The sequence below is a fragment of the Eremothecium sinecaudum genome, chromosome V (assembly GCF_001548555.1).
Source record: "Eremothecium sinecaudum strain ATCC 58844 chromosome V, complete sequence".
Classification (NCBI taxonomy): domain Eukaryota; kingdom Fungi; phylum Ascomycota; class Saccharomycetes; order Saccharomycetales; family Saccharomycetaceae; genus Eremothecium; species Eremothecium sinecaudum.
This window is the reverse complement of record NC_030896.1, coordinates 146345-164962: the sequence shown is the minus strand read 5'-3', so window position 1 is coordinate 164962 and position 18618 is coordinate 146345. Positions and strand designations below refer to the sequence as shown.

Here is an 18618-nt window from a genome sequence, read left to right as displayed (position 1 = left end):
AGAGTAGCTTTCCACCCTGAGCTCAAGTTACGTAGATCTATGTAATACCAGCTTAAACATTTACCCAAGCATATAGTTCTATTTAGCACTAGCTTAGATATTAACGCTATCATTCACGTGATACTTGCCTGTTTACCCTTGTGTGTCGCCTATGAGTTGCACAGGCGAGATAATTTTGTTATGTAAGCGAAAGATTTGACGTTCAATCCTTTATGCAGTTTTAAGATTAACGGAATGGCACCTATAGTGAGATAACTTATCGGAGCAATGTTTCGACTTATAAAATTGTTGCAGATAGTACTTATCTGCATAGTACGATTGATTATTGCTAAAATATAAAATAAAGCAGCAGAACACCTGATTGTAGGTGTTTTCAACTGCCGGCGTATATGACCTAATATGACTGTTTTTGCTCAGTTATTATGATTTCTGATCACCACATCGCCAGGGACGGAAGAGTGAAGAAAAAATGTAAAAAAAAGAAACACATGGTAAAACGGTGAGAACATGGTAAAAGTATGTTTATCACTTAATTTGTTTACTTAGTACCGCTTAGTTTTGTTCCTATAGGGCTAAAGGGAAGTTATTAATAATAAGCTCAAATATCGGGCTAGGTTAAACATACAGAGTTTTCATAGTTAAGATTCGGAGCTTGATTTGTATGGCATGTCGTTGGTCGAGGGTTTAAGAGGTAACTGCTCTCTGTGGCATTACGATGATATCACAGAGTGCGGGAGAATCTTTTACATTGACTACATAATACCTTTGGTGCTCTTCCTAGCTTTGCTATTTTACGTGGGATATAACTATCTGTCTATGAACCTGTTGGTTGGGAAATACTCTACAATAGCCGCTTATGCGGCAGGCTTGTTGCCACCGAACGATTCGGATGAGTCTTTGGACGAGGAGGAACCCCTTTTGACTGGAGGAGCTGATGTAGGAGGACGTCGACGTTTACCTTATGGATCTAGTCGTCGTGCTAAGAATGAGGGGCTAAAAGAGAAGCATTTTTCGATCGAGGAATTGAAGCTTGTAGATTCTGCTGGCCAATCCCATGGACACGTGGAAGTGGTAAGGCGAAACTTCATGGAAAAATCTCGAGTGATTATCGAGTGGTGTTTGTGCGGGGTACAATTTTTTGTCCAGATCGTTATCGCTACTATGTATTACTACGGGAATGCTCGATACAGGGGATTATTTCCCTTACATGCATCCTTTGTGCGCATTTTCCTTTGGGCTTCTTTACTAGGTATAACCAGCGTGAGACTGATGAATGTTAATGATAATGTGAAATGGATCAATTCTTTTCCTGGTAATCTTTGGGCAGCATCTTTCAGTTCTTACTTATTGCTTTTCTCGAGCTCTGTGATGCCTTTTCGTTCTGTATACATCCATGAAATTGATAACAGTGCGGCAACGTGGTTCTACAAGTCGCAGTATTATTTGGATGGATTGTTGTTCTTGATACTATTTACAGCTAAAATTGGCAATAAGCCAGCGTTGTTGTATAGGACGTCTCCCGCCATAACGCCATCTCCAGAGCCTGTAGCGTCAATTGCTTCCTTTATATCTTGGTCTTGGGTAAACAAACTTATTTGGAAAGCCCATTTACGGACTGTAAGGTTAGAGGACGTATGGGGGTTGATACTAGAAGACCACTCTATTTTTGTGTTGAAGAGTTATAGGAAATTTGTTAATGAAAGAATTGGAAAGCCTAAGACTTTTTCACACAACTTGATATACTATTTTAAGAACTATTTGCTGTTGCAGGCTGTGTGGGCTTGTTTAGATGGGTTTGCTGCCTTCATCCCAACCATTTTATTGAGGCGAGTATTGGAGTACGTAGAAGACCAATCAACCGCGCCTCAAAATTTAGCATGGTTCTACGTATTTTCGATGTTTCTATGCAGGGTTGTGGTTGCAATTTGCCAATCACAGGCACTATTTTTTGGCCGGAGAGTTTGTGTACGCATGAAGGCGATTATCATCTCGGAGATTTATACAAAGGCTCTAAGAAGATGTGTGTCCCCATCTACAACAGTGGGAACTGATGAATCTGAGCAGTCATCTGAAGAACATGGTTCCGTATACTATGACTCTAAAACTGCCGCCAACCTTGGCGCTATTATCAATTTAATGTCTGTGGATGCCTTCAAGGTGTCAGAAATATGTGCATATTTGCATTCTTTTGTTGAGGCCATAGTTATGGCAATTATCGCAATGGTTCTTCTATACCGTTTGATTGGTTTTGCAGCTATAGTGGGTACATTATTTATGTTGATCATCATGCCGCTCAATTTTAGATTGGCTACTCGCCTGGGGAAACTTCAAAAAGAGGTGCTCGCGTTTACTGATAAACGTATCCAGAAGTTAAATGAGACCTTCCAAGCGATTAGGATTATCAAATTCTTTTCCTGGGAGGATAATTTTGAACGCGACATTCAAGCGATTAGAGAAGATGAACTTGCAGTTTTACTAAAGAGAATTATAGTCTGGTCGTTGTCATCATTTGTTTGGTTTATTACCGCAACTTGCGTCACAACAATCTCTTTTTCTTTCTATATCTATGTTCAAGGTAAGGTGTTAACTACGCCTATTGCATTCACTGCTTTATCCTTGTTCACCCTTTTGAGAAATCCTCTAGATCAGTTTGCGGATATGCTTTCATTTGTGATACAATCTAAAGTCTCGTTGGATAGAGTTCAGGAATTTTTAAATGAAGAGGAAACGACAAAATATGAGCAGTTAACGGTAAGCAACAGCAAGATTGGATTCGAAAATGCCACGATTTGTTGGGATGACAGTCCAATTAACTTTAGGTTGAGAAATATAAACATTGACTTCAAAATAGGTAAATTGAATGTTATTATCGGACCAACAGGATCCGGTAAAACCTCTTTGTTGATGGGCCTATTAGGAGAAATGAAATTAATGGAAGGTACCATATATGTTCCATCATTAGATCCCCGTGAGGATTTGCTGGTTGACTCGGATGGGATGACTAACTCTATCGCATACTGTTCTCAAGCAGCATGGTTATTAAATGATTCTGTTCGTAATAATATTTTGTTCAACACTGAATACAATGAAGAACGGTATCAAGCAGTTATTGAAGCTTGTGGTTTAAAACGGGATTTCCAAATATTAGCAGCAGGAGATCAAACAGAGATCGGTGAAAAGGGTATGACGCTTTCAGGAGGGCAGAAACAACGTGTTACATTGGCCAGAGCACTTTACTCCTCTGCTAGACACTTGCTGCTAGACGACTGCTTAAGTGCTGTGGACTCACATACAGCTCTGTGGATATATGAAAATTGTATTGCCGGGCCATTGATGGAAGGTAGAACTTGTATTTTAGTCTCTCATAATGTCGCCTTAGCTTTGAAAGATGCAGACTGGGTTATCATCCTAGAACAAGGAAGGGTTGCGGATCAGGGTGAACCAATGGATTTGCTAAACAAAGGTTCGCTTGGTGACGATGGGTTAGTTAAGTCATCTATTCTTTCAAGAACTAATTCGGCAGTAACCTTGAAACGTGGAGCTAGCACTCGGAATTTAACTAACGGTGATAATAATGGATCCAGTGAGGCATTAGCTGGTGTCTCCTCTAATAAGGCTTCTACTAATGAAGATCGAATCAAGGCTGGTAAATTGGTTCAGGATGAGATGAAATCAGACGGCGGAGTGAGTTTGGATGTGTACTTGTGGTTTGCCCGTTTATTTGGTGGTTTGAAGGTCATAATAATTCTAGCCGCTATCTTTGTCTGTGTCCAAGGCTTCTTCATAGGTCAATCTGTATGGTTGAGGAACTGGGTTGGTAATCACACTGGATCTAATGTCGCAATGTTACACAGAACTTTGCCAAGTAACATAATGGAAAAACCAAGTTCATGGTTCAAAACAGTTGAAAACTTAGCGGTCTTTTCAAACCCAACCCTTTCAACTAATGAATCTGTGGATAAGCAAGGTGAACATACAACTTTCTATTATCTTTCTCTCTATTTCCTAATTGGTGCAACTGGTGCCATCGCTTCGTCCTTAAAAACTGTCATTAATTTCTGTGCCGGTTTGAATGCATCTAGAAAGATATTCAACCTAGTTTTAAAGAAAGTTCTATATGCAAAGTTGAGATTCTTTGACGTCACTCCAATTGGTAGAATAATGAACAGGTTTTCTAAAGATATTGAATCTGTTGACCAAGAGTTAACTCCATATGCAGAGGGCGCGTTCGGTTCCTTAGTTCAATGTCTTTCTACAGTCTTCTTAATTGCATACATCACACCTGGATTCCTTACCGTTGCATTATTTGTCACCATAATGTATTACTTCGTGGGTTATTTCTACTTAGTAGCTTCTAGAGAACTCAAAAGGTATGATTCGATAACAAAATCCCCAATTCACCAACATTTTTCAGAGACTTTAGTGGGTATTACAACCATTCGTGCATTTGGTGATGAGCGTCATTTTATTAAAGAAAATTTGGACAAAATCGATGTGAACAGCAAACCATTTTTCTACCTTTGGGTGACAAATCGTTGGTTGGCATTTAGGATTGATTTACTTGGCTCATTGGTCATTCTTGCATCTGGTTTGTTTATCTTACTAAATGTCAAGAATATTGACGCCGGTTTAGCAGGTATCTCGTTGACGTATGCAATATCTTTTACTGAAGGTGCTCTTTGGTTCGTAAGATTATATTCGAATGTTGAAATGACAATGAACTCTGTCGAACGTTTACGTGAGTACATGGTTGTTGAGCAAGAACCTTATGATCAAAATGAATTTAACCCGCCAGCAGAATGGCCAAGTGTGGGAAAACTTGAAGTGAACAACTTATCTCTTCGTTACGCTCCAAATCTTCCAAAAGTTATTCAGAATGTGACTTTCACAGTTGAACCAAGATCAAAAGTTGGCATAGTAGGCAGAACAGGTGCAGGTAAATCTACCATAATTACTGCTATGTTTAGATTCTTGGAACCAGACACTGGAACAATAAAATTGGACAATATTGATATATCTTCCATTGGTTTAAAAAGATTACGTCAATCTATTACTATCATACCGCAAGATCCGGTTCTATTTGCAGGTACAATCAGAAATAACTTGGATCCTTATGGAGAATACAGTACAGAGAGCATATTTGAATCATTAAAACGTGTTAACTTAATTGATCCTAGTGAATCCGACCATATAGATTCAAGCGCATCGACCGGATCGGAAAATGTGAATAAGTTTTTGAATCTCGACACCGAAATTACTGAAGGAGGATCAAATCTTTCTCAAGGGCAGCGCCAACTAGTGTGTTTAGCACGCTCGCTATTGCGTAATCCTAAAGTTATTATGCTAGATGAGGCTACTGCATCAATTGACTACGCTTCGGATATTAAAATTCAACAAACAATAAGAGAAGAGTTTAGTAACAGCACAATTTTGACAATTGCTCATAGACTAAGGTCCATTATCGATTATGACAAAGTTTTGGTCATGGATGCAGGAAAAGTTGAGGAGTATGATCATCCTTACTCGTTGTTACTCAATAAAGAGAGTACTTTCTACGAAATGTGTGAAGATAGTGGTGAACTTGATGTACTTATCCAGTTAGCCAAGGAAGCTTTTGTCAAAAGATTGAATTCTAAATAATTTTCGACCGATAAACCTTTCAGCTGAAGTTATGGTCATGGGTATTCTCCTGGTTAAAAAGGTTACCGTACAAACAAATTGATGTATATCGCATCGCATCTAGAATTCTTGTTCCGTTATTTTTAGATTTGTATACATTAAACTAGGATTCTTAAGCATTTTAAGCAGAAGCTATCTTCAGTTCTGAAGCTTCCGCTTCAGCGATAGTAGCTTGGCCTCCGTTTCGCAGCTGAACTCGTTCTCCATGCGACTCAATCGCAAAAACCTTAGGGTCACGTGCATAGATCGCACAATGAGCCAGTTGCACCGAGCATATAATTCTGGAAGCGCTGAAACATTCATTTCCCATGCCTGACCGCCAGTAAAGTCGGCACACTCCCGTAAGACCCTGTCAAAGTCGTCGCGGTGCCACATTCGCAACTCCTGTAGTCCGCGTACCAACCGCTCTATATCATCATAACACGACATAAAAGCGATACTAGTCTCCTCAGAAGGCTGCCAATCCCCGGTAAACTTCTCCAAATACACGGCCAGCTGCGTATTAAACTCGAACCCCCTCTCACACAGCTGCTCTAGCTGCCTCGTCAGCCCTATCAGCTTGCCGCTGAGGTCCGCTTGTCCTTGGGTCGCCCCCAAAGCCAGCTCTAATCCCTGTAGGCGAGCTTCAAAGCTCTTAACACTTGCAGCAACATCCATTGCTGCTCTGAGCTCCTCAGTTACACCATTCGCCATTGTGTTTTGTACCGTCTTAGAATCGACTCCCTCGCCAACGCGCTTTTTGAAGTTTTCGTACATAGTGATTTTGCACCTCCTGTTCGTTGCAGGTGACATCGCCCCTTGTTCGCGTCGAGGTCGCACACAATCTCCATTCCTTAGGGTCTTGTACTTTCAGACTATTTGTAACAGAAGTTGTAAGTTGTTTGAACAGATTAAAGGATACCTCTGTTATCATTCTAACTAAATATTGTATTAAAGCAATTGTGAAAGTTTACATACAAAACTATAAGTCACAATGTCTAGATCTGGGTATGTTCCTTTTTAAAATGGCTTCAACTTAGGGTGGCGGCTCAAATTTGACTGTTTACTAACTGCCTTGATAATAGTGTTGCTGTTGCAGACGAATCTTTAAACGCTTTCAATGAGTTAAAATTAGGTAAGAAGTTCAAATTCATCTTATTCGGTTTAAATGATGATAAAACTGAAATCGTAGTCAAGGAGAAATCCAACGACAAAGATTACGATGTTTTCTTGGAAAAGCTACCAGAAGATGACTGTTTGTATGCAGTCTACGATTTCGAGTACGAAATTAGTGGCGCTGAAGGTAAGAGATCCAAAATTGTTTTCTTTACATGGTCTCCTGACACTGCACCAATTAGGTCCAAGATGGTTTATGCTTCATCTAAGGATGCTTTGAGAAGAGCTTTGAACGGTGTTTCATCTGATATTCAAGGAACTGACTTCTCAGAAGTTGCTTTTGAGTCTGTTTTGGAGAAGGTTAGCAGGAGTTCTCACTGAGCTGCCGAACGCATTTGCAATTGTTACGTACATATATAATAACGCCAAAAGACAGCTCAGGTTAGAGATTTATCACCACTTCACACATATAATGCACTGTTAAATCTTACTATATAACCTCTATATTTACAACAGTCATGTCTCGTTAATACCTCATGTACGGTTCAGTGGCTAGTATGGAATTGTCGCAAAAGTGGATAAAAATATACTACTGTAGAGATTCGTAGAATGGCGGTAAATTTAATGTAGATCTAAATACTAGCTAATATCCTCAGTGACACTCCTGGTAGTTAGGCTTTTTATATGGCTTACCAAGGAATCATTGAGGATTCATGGTATCAGAGGACATACGGGTGACGTTTTGATAGGATATACAGTGGCAGAGCGTTTAATCGCATTGTTTTGACGTTTATGACAGAGACTAGCGACAGATCAACACACATGGAGCCTTTAAGCAAAGCTCAGTCAATGGAAGTTGAAGCTCGTGATATATTGACAGCTAATAGTTCGATAGAGACTGGTGTGTCTAGTCAGACGACACCAACACAAGCTGAGTACGTGAAACCGCCGAGGGCCACTTTGGAGCAACGGATTAAAATACTCAATGTTTATCATCGGACGAAGATGACGCAGGCCCAGGTTGTGAACCTATTTAAAGATCAGATTTCAATATCTGGGTCTACATTTAGTGAGTGGGTGAAGCGTGAGCAAGAACTACGGGAGCGGTATGCTGATTTGCAGGCGCGCCAGGTTGCTAAGGCCCGTGAAGGGAAGAATAAGAGCAGCTACAAGTATAAAAGGATGAATGATATAATGGATCGGTACTTGCTGGCGCTACAAGCGCAAAACCAGCCTATCACGGAGAATATTCTGAGACAACATTGGCAGAAATATGCCAAGTCTCTCGGTATAGCGGACCCTAAGCGGCTGAAATCATTTAGTAACGGCTGGCTGTCACAATTCAAGAAGCGGCATGGACTAAAGCTAAAGCGGAAAAACTCGAAGACCTCTATGGAACATACCTCTGGGGATTCGAGCGGAAGTGGTACATTGCGTGGTGTTTCGCCTTCTAGTGCCATCAGTTTTCCTGCACATGAGTTCGACATGCTTGGCCACAATCCCTCATTCCTAGAAATCGATCAACAGATCACAACAGAAGGGCAAAATTTGCCAAGGCGACCTGCGTCTCTGCATCTAAACTTGCTGCAGTCTTGTAAGCCACCAGCTGGAATGGTGGCACAACGCAGTGATCAAACGCCTCTTGCTGGCTACTCATCCTCCAAACATTCGGAGTCATCCACCTACTCATTCAATCCTCAGAAAGGGCCGCAACGGGATATAAGGAGTACGATTTGTGAAGCGTCTCTCACAAGCTCTGCGAGCCTACTAAATGAATTGGAATTTGAGAGATTTCTAAATAAATATGCTCACGAATTTCTTGCGTGTAACAGCGAGAAATATCCGAGATCCTTCGCATTGTTTCAGCATCTGACCCAACTCTTCCAACACGAGCGAGATATGAATACCGATGAAAGATTGAAAAGTCTCTTTATAAACAGCTAATACCTACTGATCTACCTAACACCCTAGAAGTTCATTTATAAAGTCCTATATTTTAGTTGGTGGGTTTATCCAAGAATTAATCACTCCGATGTTTAAATGTCAGTATCATATTTATTAAAAATGTTAAATTATAAAGATTAAAGATAACTTATAATGATAAGATTATCGTGGTATTTCTTCTTCTATTCGAAGATCGGCAATCTTTCAATAAGATAGGGCTCCTTAGATGAGGATTTTGTCCATTCTAAACGGTCAATAACTGTGCCTGCAATAATAAATTGTTTGATCGACCAGTCGCCAACGCCATAGACTTCTGGACATTTAGATTGCAAACCAGGGAATAAACCTTTGTAGAAATCAAGATATTCTAAAACATCTGCCTGGTCGACAGCAATTGTGGATTTCACCTCTTGAAACATGTCATGTACGAAAGAGCCATTGGGCACTTCTAAAGTTGGATAGGCTTTCATGTTACCCATTCTGACAATCCACAAAAGTAGCACTTGTTGAGTTAGGCCCTTATGAATCATTTCTTCGTAGCTTGGAACGCCAAGGGCGAGAAGAATGCTATTTGAAAACAGTTTATCGTTATTCATCACGGTTTTGAAGGAAAGCGGTTTGCATTTCTTTAAAATACTCTTCTGCTGTCTTATAGTGGTTTCACAGGCTGTAGCAAAGATTCTCCGTTGAGAAGAACAGTAAGTCTTATATGATTTCACTATGTGAGCTGTTTTCAGAGCAGCTGGAATTGCCTGCTTGAAAACTTTAGCCTTCTGTTGCAAGAGAGAGTGCAATTGGTCCAAACCGTGCAGTGTACTCCTAACTGTCATAAACTTTTCCGAAGATAGCATGTGTAAACTCGAAAACAGCTCTACAAGATTAGCGGGCAATTCTCCAGACGCTGGTATTTCGAAATTCACCGTATCATCAATAAGTGACGCCTCATCAAATTTAACTCCTAGTGCCTTGGCTTTGGCAAGGCTTTCTTTTGGTAATCTCAGCGACATTGTTGCAACATCAAATTCGTTATTTGAAATAGCAAATCCATAATGCAGCAGTAGGTGTTCATTAGATCTATCCCCATAATTGTTGAATATCTCATCGCCAGCCTTTACCTTTTCCGAGATCGCAAACGACACTGTTTCCCTAGTTGCATCATAACTCCACTTTACTTTCTTACCATTGGAATGGTTGAGTAAATCCACAACAGGATATAGGAAGGCTTCATTGATATCATTCCCACCTGGCATCACAATTCTTGGGAATGCCCTGGACGTAAAGATCGATGCCGCCCACAGATACGCTGGAAAATCATCCCATTTTAGTTCCCCTGACTTGTTAATTTGCTCATTTAAATGCTTAAGTAAAGCTATAACGTCACCTGCTTGGTACAGCCGGTGGTATATCGTCTCTTCAGTAACACCGAAAGCTGTTCTAACGTCTTGCCATTCCTTGATCAAGGTAAGCAACATACGTGTGGTTTTTATATATAAATCAGTTCCTTTCAATGCTTCTAGTTCGGAACAAGGCCAGAAAAATGGCGTATGTAGATCTTTGATCGAAGGAAGCATATTGATGTATGGAAGATAGAAGTTGTATCTCTCGTCTGCCTTTAATGACTGCTCATCGCTAAATTTCAGCTTAGCAATGAGTAGTTGTGTCAATGCATTTGGATTGGTAGTCACACAAATAGTTTTCCCTAGCAAGTCCTCAGCCGTCTCCTTAGTGATTAAGAGCTTCTTTGGCACCGATATAAGCTCTCTCGAAGTGTCATGTAGCTGCTCTTTTGCAAAAGCTGATATACCGGCAGTAGGGGTTGATTTAAATTCAATGGTAGCATCAATATATGAGCCATTGCTTTTTGCCCATTCTAGAAAGCCTTCAAGCTGTGAAGACAAGATCATATTCACTAGCTATTGTTTTGTCTCTTTAATTTATGTCAGAGGAACTCATTCGAAGTAATTAAATGGAAGATGGAATTTGTAGCTTTTTTCGGGCTGTAATGTTTTAGCTTGCTAAGCAAGATCAGCGTCAGACGCGATTATTGAACATCAAAAAGCAGAAATTTCTAAGTTATAGTTATAAACATTAATATGAAGTATGTATGGGATATTCCAATAAATAAAGTTCTTAGCATGCTAGCAACTATTTTCAGAGTTTCAAGTTTCGACTGTTTTTATCACTGGCACCGTTACAACCGCCTTCTTCTATGTATTAACCTCTCCAGAGTAGAAGTGTACTGCTTCTTGCCAATACGCTTCGGCCCATGTGTCTTTTATGGACTTTAAAACACCTTTTCCATTCATGTTAATACTCTCAATGTCAGGAATAGGCAATTTTTCTTCTCTGTTGGAGAAGTATCCAACATAGCTGACGTTGCTATACATATTTGTAGTATCCACTACACTGTTATCAATCAAACACTTTTCAGCAGCAAATTCAAAAACATTTGCGTACACATCGTTTCTACCTAGCGAAGGCAAGTCCCAATTTGCTTCGACAGTGGAAAGCTGACTGTAGTGATCGTAGTATGTGTCATCTACAGTTCCCCTTAATTTCTCAGGAATTGCACCTCCCAGTAGTAAAGAAAACACTCTGTTTGGAGTAGCGTAGGTATCGTTTTCATCAAAAGTCAACAGCACTAAAGTATCTTTCATAAAGTACTCATTCTCTAACAATGGCTCAAGGAACTCCTTAGTCCAGCTGCCAGCAAACTGAATTGTGGTATCATGCCCACAGTTGGTCATATTTGGAGTAATATAAGCAAATTGAGGCAAAGTTTGCTGCTCTAAATCGCGGTAAAACGCTGTAAAGTTCTTCATGTGACCCAAAAGCTCAGGTCTGCTGGTAACAGAGTCGTACGTCACCAAAGGGTTATGTTTACGAACGTAGTCGTTTGCGTAAGTCTCCTGATTTGAGAAATTGTAGCCTTGGAAGCCAGAGTATGGCATGGATTCCTGATATTCTGCCCACGAAATATTCTTCGTAGCCAATAAATCGACAACCGTCGAGACATTGGCAGGTAACCTGAGAAATGAATCACTGTTGGCACCAAAATAATCACCACCTGCTGCTGCAATATAGTTGGGCTGCGAAGGGTGAGTTAGGCCCCAGTAATTAGTCAAACTAATACCGTGTTTTCTCAGCGACAGAATACTCTCTTCTTCAGCGGCCTTGTCGTAGTCAGCATTTTCCAGCCAAATTATATAAAATCTCTTGAATACACGACCTTCAACCGATGAAGTCCAGGTATGTGTCTTAGCAGTAGCAGCATCCGCCTGGATTTCATCTAACGATGGACTGTACCTATCAAACCGCCTTCTCCTAAATTTACCGCTAGGACTACCTTTAATTGTACCAACCAAGCATATAGCAAAAATTAACACAGATTTCAATAATACTTCTTTCATAACTTACAAATAATGTTGTTGGTTATTTAATTCCAAGTGCATATTCGCAGCATAAAATCAATTATTCTTTGAGATTATATGTAAAATGACTATGTCAGCGTCACTGCAATTCCAATATTATTGCGAAAACTCATCACAATTTTTATTCCACGTGTAATTGGCATTGCTATAGACTATACTGATATGTTTCCACCTTAACAAGGTAATATCGCATAACGATCTAACAGTAAACAATATATTCGGATCAGTGCTACTTATTGCCCCTTAGAGTAACATGAAGACAAATTTCCCCAGTATTATCTACAATACAACTACTATGACGATTGGCGCCAGGCTTTTTATTTCCTTTGGATCATCCGTTAATTGAGGTAACTGTGTAACGGTACTCGAATCTTTTTCTGGCGCCAGTCATGTGATCTACAATCTATTTTTTGCGCTTCAACAATATCTAGATAACAGCAAAAGCAACAGTCAACGGCTTCGCTATTAGGCATCATGTTGCTGTTGTGATAGCAGATATTGCCTGTACATCGTGTGTTGTTGAATATATTTAATTTGCGATATTGCGATGGGTCACTATAAGAAGTAATATTCATATGTACTTTCACGTGCTTGATATGTCCTGCGTTATTTTGTTCCTGAAGCACAGGTGGGGGGGTTGCGGCACGTGTATATTCTCGCCATATTAACGTCGGGATTACTGCAACATTAAAAAAAGATTAACGAAAGTCTTAAGTGGGTGACATTGAACAAGAAACATTTTATGACATAAATTTTACCTTTTGAAACAGCAGCCTAAAAATTCATATTAAAATAAACAGATGTCAGAGTAGTTTGTCGCTGTCGTTTTTTCTATAATTGTTTTGTTGTCTAAATGTGGTAACTTTTTTTTGTTCCCCATAGATTTTCAGATCAGCTTTTAGTTTCGGACGCTAATATACATAATAGTCGACGTTATGTTTAGAAAGGGCTATATACCGCTGTTGAACGTCGAGACTTTCTCGCTCGGAGATGGAAAATATGGGCTGAACTCAAGCAGACGGCGGCCAATTTGGACACGCCTGTTATTCTATATACTTTGCGTGGCCATCCCTTTGCTTATTATTATGTTCGGCGCCAGGGAATTTCGAATACAGTCTGAAAAATCTCAACCGCGCTCCTGGAGGCTAGATACTCAAAGGAACTATACTATGAACCGGGGCTATTGGAAGAAGGAGAATAAGAGCCAAGACAGGCATTACTATTTTAATATTACCAAATTGGTTGAGGGGGGTCCTGACGGCGTCATACGAAATTTAACTGTAGTGAACGGTCAGTATCCAGGACCGCTAATAGAAGCCAACGCAGGGGATACATTATGGATCCACGTTAATAATCTGATGAAAGATGAGCCAGTTACGATACACTGTCATGGGTTGTTTTTTAACAACGAAGATAATTTCAACGACGGTGCGGCTGGCATTAATCAGTGTCCGATACCAGCTGGAGACCATTATACCTACAAAATTAAGATTGATGAGAAGCAGTGGGGCACCTACTGGTATCATTCGCATTTTTCTACGCAATATGCGGATGGACTTTTTGGGCCATTGGTAATACACTCTCGGGAAGAGGATGAGGTCCTTGAGGATTACGACGAAGATATGGTTGTCATGGTTAATGACTACTATCACAATGTTGCATCGACATATTTGGAAAATTATATGTCGCCTGAAAATGAAAATACAGAGCCTACGCCGAATAATGCATTAATACAGGGAATTGGTACATATAACCATGACTCTCCAATGTATATGGCCCCGCATGTTGAGCAGAGAGATGAGGGTGAGCGTCAAGAAGCAAGCCCTAGCATGCCTGTGATAAATTTGAAGCCTGGCCGTAAGTCTCGGTTGCGATTGATAAATGCTGGGTTTTTCGCTCCATTTGAATTTTCGGTGGACCAACATACGCTTAATATCATCGAAGCCGACGGTACCAACACAGTGCCAAAAGAGGTGGAGTCAGTCGCACTTTCGGTAGGACAGCGGTATTCCTTTATACTTGACCGGAAAGATACTGAGTTAGATTCATTCTGGATCCGTGCGAGGTTTAACGAATTCTGCTTTAAAGAAGATGACATATCTTTTGATACTGAAGTCCGAGCCATAGTCAGCTACAGTGAGAATAAAAAATACAGGGCAGTAGAGAGCAAAGGTTGGGAATATAAGGGCCCTGATCCCAAGTGCAGAGACTCTCATCAAAGCCTATTCAAAACTCTTAACGGTAAGGTGCCTCTAGGGAAAGAAAATAATCGAAGGCCTGACACACTTGTCAAGTTAAACATAGCATTTTTAACAAAAGAGCGCCAATTGACAAGGGGTTATTTCAACGATGTTACATACTATCCACTTAAAACAAGCTGTTCACTATATGACCTTGCGTTTATGCCTAACAATAACACTCTCAGACTACTCGATAGTGAGGATAAATTGGAAACAAAAAATGAGAACCAATATTTAATTAACCTTGACGAGCGTGGAGCAGTTGTGGATTTAGTATTGAATAACTATGATGATGGAGCTCATCCTTTTCATATGCATGGATACAAATTTTGGGTGCTAAAAGAGGGAGAAAAGGGCTACTTTAATGAAGACTCTTATGCTCTGGATGCCAGTGACATGGATTTTGATAATCCTATTTATCGTGATACAATAAATGTTAACGGATTCGGTTACGCCGTGATCCGATTTGTGGCAAATAACCCTGGCGTCTGGCCGTTTCATTGTCACATTGGCTGGCATATGGAAGCGGGTCTTCTCCTACAAATGAACATCCTACAAAGTGAATATTCCAAATGGCAGCATTTTCCCTTTGCGTGGAACAATCACTGCCAAGCAACTATAAAAAGCAACCATTGATGTAGTGGCTGTAGATTATTATTCGCTTTTTATGAGAGTTATAATTTATGATTTTATAATATTCAGGAATTCAATATAAATCTACGTACAGTGGTGGTATTTTCCTGTGTCCTTTAGTTGGAAGTACTCAATAAGCCATTTTAAGGTGATGAAGTAAAATTGAACTCTAGAATATTGGTACAAGTTCGAAATATCTAGTCTATAAACGTGGGTTATTGTAAGATTACGGCACGTGCGCCTGGTGTTCATTTGGATGTGCAATAAATTCAAGTCCAGCCATTTAAATCCAGACCCGATAACTAAAGATGCTATATTGACACTAATTGAAGAGTCTACACTTATTGCCAGTCAGGGATGTTTTCGGTTCTTCAACCATTAAAAACATAGTAATGTTTTCTCTGAGCTGCAACGTAGTATAACAGCACATTCCTATGCTAAGAATAGAAACCCATTATTAGACTTCGTGGCCAAGCTGGTTAAGGCGTGCGACTGTTAATCGCAAGATCGTGAGTTCAATCCTCACCGAGGTCGAAATTTTTTGAATTTCAATTCAACCTCAATCTAGGTGGCTAGATTGAGGTTGGAAAAATAAGATTTTCTTTGATTGATTACTACGTTTTTGTCATTTGCATATATGAAAAATGCATAATTTTACAAAAATAAACACTCACGGTGGGGGTCGAACCCACAATCTTCTGATTAGAAGTCAGACGCGTTGCCATTACGCCACGCGAGCGGATTATGGATGAAAGATCTTAAAACCATAACCAGAGGGATTCTTACAGTCACGCACTCGAATTAGTATATAACTGCATAAAAAATCTACTTATATAAATCAAATATTGTAGGCTTTCGGAGAAAGTCTGTGGTTCATGTTCTCAATGGCACATCCAACCTCTTGAATCCACCGTTGTCTCTACACTTCTCTTGGTGAATAGCCATTAGTCTTTGAGCTTCTAGCGGATCTTCTACCTCTTGAGGCTCTGCCCATGAGAGGTATTCATTAGTGTAATTAGCCTTGTAGTCCGAAGGCAAAATAGCGAGTCTCTTACCATAGTTGGTAACCTTGTTCCAGTCACGGTGAACATTGTACAACGATGATGAGAAGTAAGCAAAGGATCTCTCATATTGCCTGTAGGATAGTTCGTTTCTGAGCTGAGGTTTGAAGTCCAAGTACTCCTCCCATGCCTCCGCGGGTTGTGAAATTACATAATCAGTCGCCTTTTTAATAGCCTTCATGAATGCCCGCACTTTCTCGGGGTTTTCTGCCAAAAACTTGTCGTTGCAGATGTACAGAATAGTACAGAAACAGCAACATCCTAAACAAGCTAGCTTGTCAATTCTCAGCATGGCAGCATCTGAAACAGGTCTGCCTTGGGCCTTGCAGTACTCCTCTAACTCCACTTGCTGCATACATTCAATACCAACACCTGCGTCGATTTTACCCTCGATAATGTACTTAGCGACGTTCATACCACATCTCACAGCCGTGTAGTCTTCGGGCTTCATGCCGTAATGAGCTGTTAACTCGTCAATCTGTATTTTACCGAACTCGCCCACATAACCAATTCTCTTACCCTTTAAAGATTGGAAATCCTCAGTGATACCGTTCCCTTTTAGATACAATAAGCCGGTAAAAGGCTCGTCCAACAAAGATGCAACAGAAGTGACTGGGAAACCTCTAGCTTTAGCAGCAAGGGTATGGATCATGGCCTTTAAGCCCATATCGACCTTACCGGACCCAATCAACTCAGTAACGTCAGAAGGGTTAGTAGGTTCCAAAACGGCTATGTCTAGGCCTTGTTCCTTAAAGTAACCCTTGGTAAGCGCCAAAAAGATTGGAATGTGATAGGGAGTTGGTTGCCAATTCAATAGAAAAGAGATCTTGTTAGTAGACATGATAATCAATATAAATGATAATACTGTAATATATATTACTGGTTAGTTACAAAGATACTAAAACAAGTCTTGGGAGTAATCAAGTAAAAGCTACCCTTATTTATACTAATCGGCCATAGACCCTTGCATGTACTACGCTGAGATAAAAAATCATAAAATATCGTTTAGAGTTGTTGCATATTTCTCTACAACAATAATTTTATCATGTAAGTGAATGAACACCATTATTTCTGATAGCGGCCACCATCTTTATGCGTATTATAGATCTATCCTTCAATTCGTCCAAGGCGGAATCATACAGTCACTTTCCACGTCAACGGTTTCTGGCACGTGACCACATCAGTCACGTGTCACGTGTCGGCCGTTTTCTTGCCGCCGCTCGCCCACGTGATAACCCGTGAGACTAGATCTTCCGCGGACCGATGTCCACCAATCATATGTCGTTTTTCTCGAAAAATTTTCCTTACACACGGCTACCGTACTGGGCTTCCGTAGTAAGCTTCCATAGTGAGCCGTAAACAATTGCACTAACAGCGACGCGAATTCACCTAGAATAAAACAGCGTTGCTGTCGTTTAAAACAAATCCCGGTTAACAGTACTAAAAAATTTTACTAAATAAAATAAATCGTTTTTTTTTCTATTGCTGATATTAAATCTTCTTGATATTTTTTTACACACGATTGCTTTAATACTTCACTATTACAAGTGTCTAGTCGTCCAATATTCTATCTAAAATATCGCCTTAATTTAAAATATTGTACAAAAGATGTCTAGTCAAATACCAAACTATAGCATGTCTGACTATGCTAAATTCGCTTTAGCTGGTGCCATCGGTTGTGGTGCTACTCACTCTTCTATGGTCCCAATCGATGTTGTTAAGACCAGAATTCAGTTGGAACCTTTAAAGTATAACACTGGTATGGTTGGTTCTTTCAGAAAAATTATAGCAGAAGAAGGTGCTGGTGCTTTATTAACTGGTTTCGGTCCAACTTTATTGGGTTACTCTTTACAAGGTGCTTTTAAATTCGGTGGTTATGAAATTTTCAAGAAGGCCTTTGTTGATATACTAGGTTACGACAATGCCCGTCAATACAAAAACTCTATTTACATTGGTTCTGCTGCTATTGCCGAGTTCTTTGCTGATATCGCTCTATGTCCTTTGGAAGCTACTAGAATCAGATTGGTTTCTCAACCAACCTTTTCCAACGGTTTGATCGGTGGCTTCACTAGAATGTTGAAGGAAGAAGGTATCGGTTCCTTCTATAACGGTTTCACTCCTATCTTGTTCAAGCAGATCCCATACAACATTGCTAAGTTTGTTGTTTACGAACATGCTGCTAACACTTACTTCGGTTTGGCTGGTGGTAAGGAACACGTTAGCACCAATGCTTCCACTGGTATTAACTTGATGGCTGGTTTGACTGCTGGTTTGGCTGCTGCTGTTGTTTCTCAACCTGCTGACACCTTGTTGTCTAAGGTTAACAAGACTAAGAAGGCTCCAGGTCAATCTACTGTTGGTTTGTTAGTGCAATTGGCTAAGCAGCTAGGATTCATTGGCTCTTTCGCCGGTTTGCCAACCCGTTTGGTTATGGTTGGTACCTTGACTTCCTTGCAATTCGGTATCTACGGTAGATTGAAGCAAGCTTTGGGCTGTGCTCCTGCTGTTGAGATCGGTGACAGCCACTAAGTGTAA

General features: G+C 40.2%; 9 protein-coding genes and 2 non-coding genes across 11 annotated transcripts; 6 read left to right on the top strand and 5 right to left on the bottom strand.

Moving 5' to 3' along the window:
* Nucleotides 1–666: 666 nt before the first annotated feature.
* YBT1 (bile acid-transporting ATPase YBT1) lies at nt 667–5640 on the top strand (the record flags this gene model as incomplete). Its single annotated transcript, XM_018132709.1, has 1 exon — nt 667–5640. The coding sequence occupies one exon, from the start codon at nt 667–669 to the stop codon at nt 5638–5640; it is 4974 nt and encodes a 1657-aa protein (XP_017988010.1).
* Nucleotides 5641–5817: 177 nt separating this feature from the next.
* On the bottom strand, nt 5818–6471 carry LDB18 (Ldb18p; the record flags this gene model as incomplete). The annotated part of the gene is made up of 1 exon (XM_018132710.1): nt 5818–6471. One exon carries the CDS (start codon nt 6469–6471, stop codon nt 5818–5820), a length of 654 nt encoding a protein of 217 aa, XP_017988009.1.
* A 181-nt stretch (nt 6472–6652) lies between these two features.
* Nucleotides 6653–7155, top strand: COF1 (cofilin; the record flags this gene model as incomplete). The annotated part of the gene is made up of 2 exons (XM_018132711.1): nt 6653–6666; nt 6744–7155. The coding sequence occupies 2 exons, from the start codon at nt 6653–6655 to the stop codon at nt 7153–7155; spliced, it is 426 nt and encodes a 141-aa protein (XP_017988008.1).
* A 411-nt stretch (nt 7156–7566) lies between these two features.
* On the top strand, nt 7567–8718 carry AW171_hschr52944 (DNA-binding domain-containing protein; the record flags this gene model as incomplete). Its single annotated transcript, XM_018132712.1, has 1 exon — nt 7567–8718. One exon carries the CDS (start codon nt 7567–7569, stop codon nt 8716–8718), a length of 1152 nt encoding a protein of 383 aa, XP_017988007.1.
* A 182-nt stretch (nt 8719–8900) lies between these two features.
* On the bottom strand, nt 8901–10622 carry EFM1 (protein-lysine N-methyltransferase; the record flags this gene model as incomplete). The annotated part of the gene is made up of 1 exon (XM_018132713.1): nt 8901–10622. The coding sequence occupies one exon, from the start codon at nt 10620–10622 to the stop codon at nt 8901–8903; it is 1722 nt and encodes a 573-aa protein (XP_017988006.1).
* Nucleotides 10623–10925: 303 nt separating this feature from the next.
* Nucleotides 10926–12128, bottom strand: AW171_hschr52942 (HEL272Wp; the record flags this gene model as incomplete). Its single annotated transcript, XM_018132714.1, has 1 exon — nt 10926–12128. One exon carries the CDS (start codon nt 12126–12128, stop codon nt 10926–10928), a length of 1203 nt encoding a protein of 400 aa, XP_017988005.1.
* A 956-nt stretch (nt 12129–13084) lies between these two features.
* On the top strand, nt 13085–15025 carry AW171_hschr52941 (HEL273Cp; the record flags this gene model as incomplete). Its single annotated transcript, XM_018132715.1, has 1 exon — nt 13085–15025. The coding sequence occupies one exon, from the start codon at nt 13085–13087 to the stop codon at nt 15023–15025; it is 1941 nt and encodes a 646-aa protein (XP_017988004.1).
* Nucleotides 15026–15482: 457 nt separating this feature from the next.
* AW171_hschr52940 lies at nt 15483–15556 on the top strand. Its single transcript has one exon. It is a non-coding gene; the product is annotated as a tRNA-Asn (tRNA).
* Nucleotides 15557–15689: 133 nt separating this feature from the next.
* AW171_hschr52939 lies at nt 15690–15761 on the bottom strand. Its single transcript has one exon. It is a non-coding gene; the product is annotated as a tRNA-Arg (tRNA).
* A 134-nt stretch (nt 15762–15895) lies between these two features.
* AW171_hschr52938 (NMT1/THI5 family protein) lies at nt 15896–16924 on the bottom strand (the record flags this gene model as incomplete). Its single annotated transcript, XM_018132716.1, has 1 exon — nt 15896–16924. One exon carries the CDS (start codon nt 16922–16924, stop codon nt 15896–15898), a length of 1029 nt encoding a protein of 342 aa, XP_017988003.1.
* Nucleotides 16925–17691: 767 nt separating this feature from the next.
* MIR1 (Mir1p) lies at nt 17692–18612 on the top strand (the record flags this gene model as incomplete). Its single annotated transcript, XM_018132717.1, has 1 exon — nt 17692–18612. One exon carries the CDS (start codon nt 17692–17694, stop codon nt 18610–18612), a length of 921 nt encoding a protein of 306 aa, XP_017988002.1.
* Nucleotides 18613–18618: the final 6 nt, after the last annotated feature.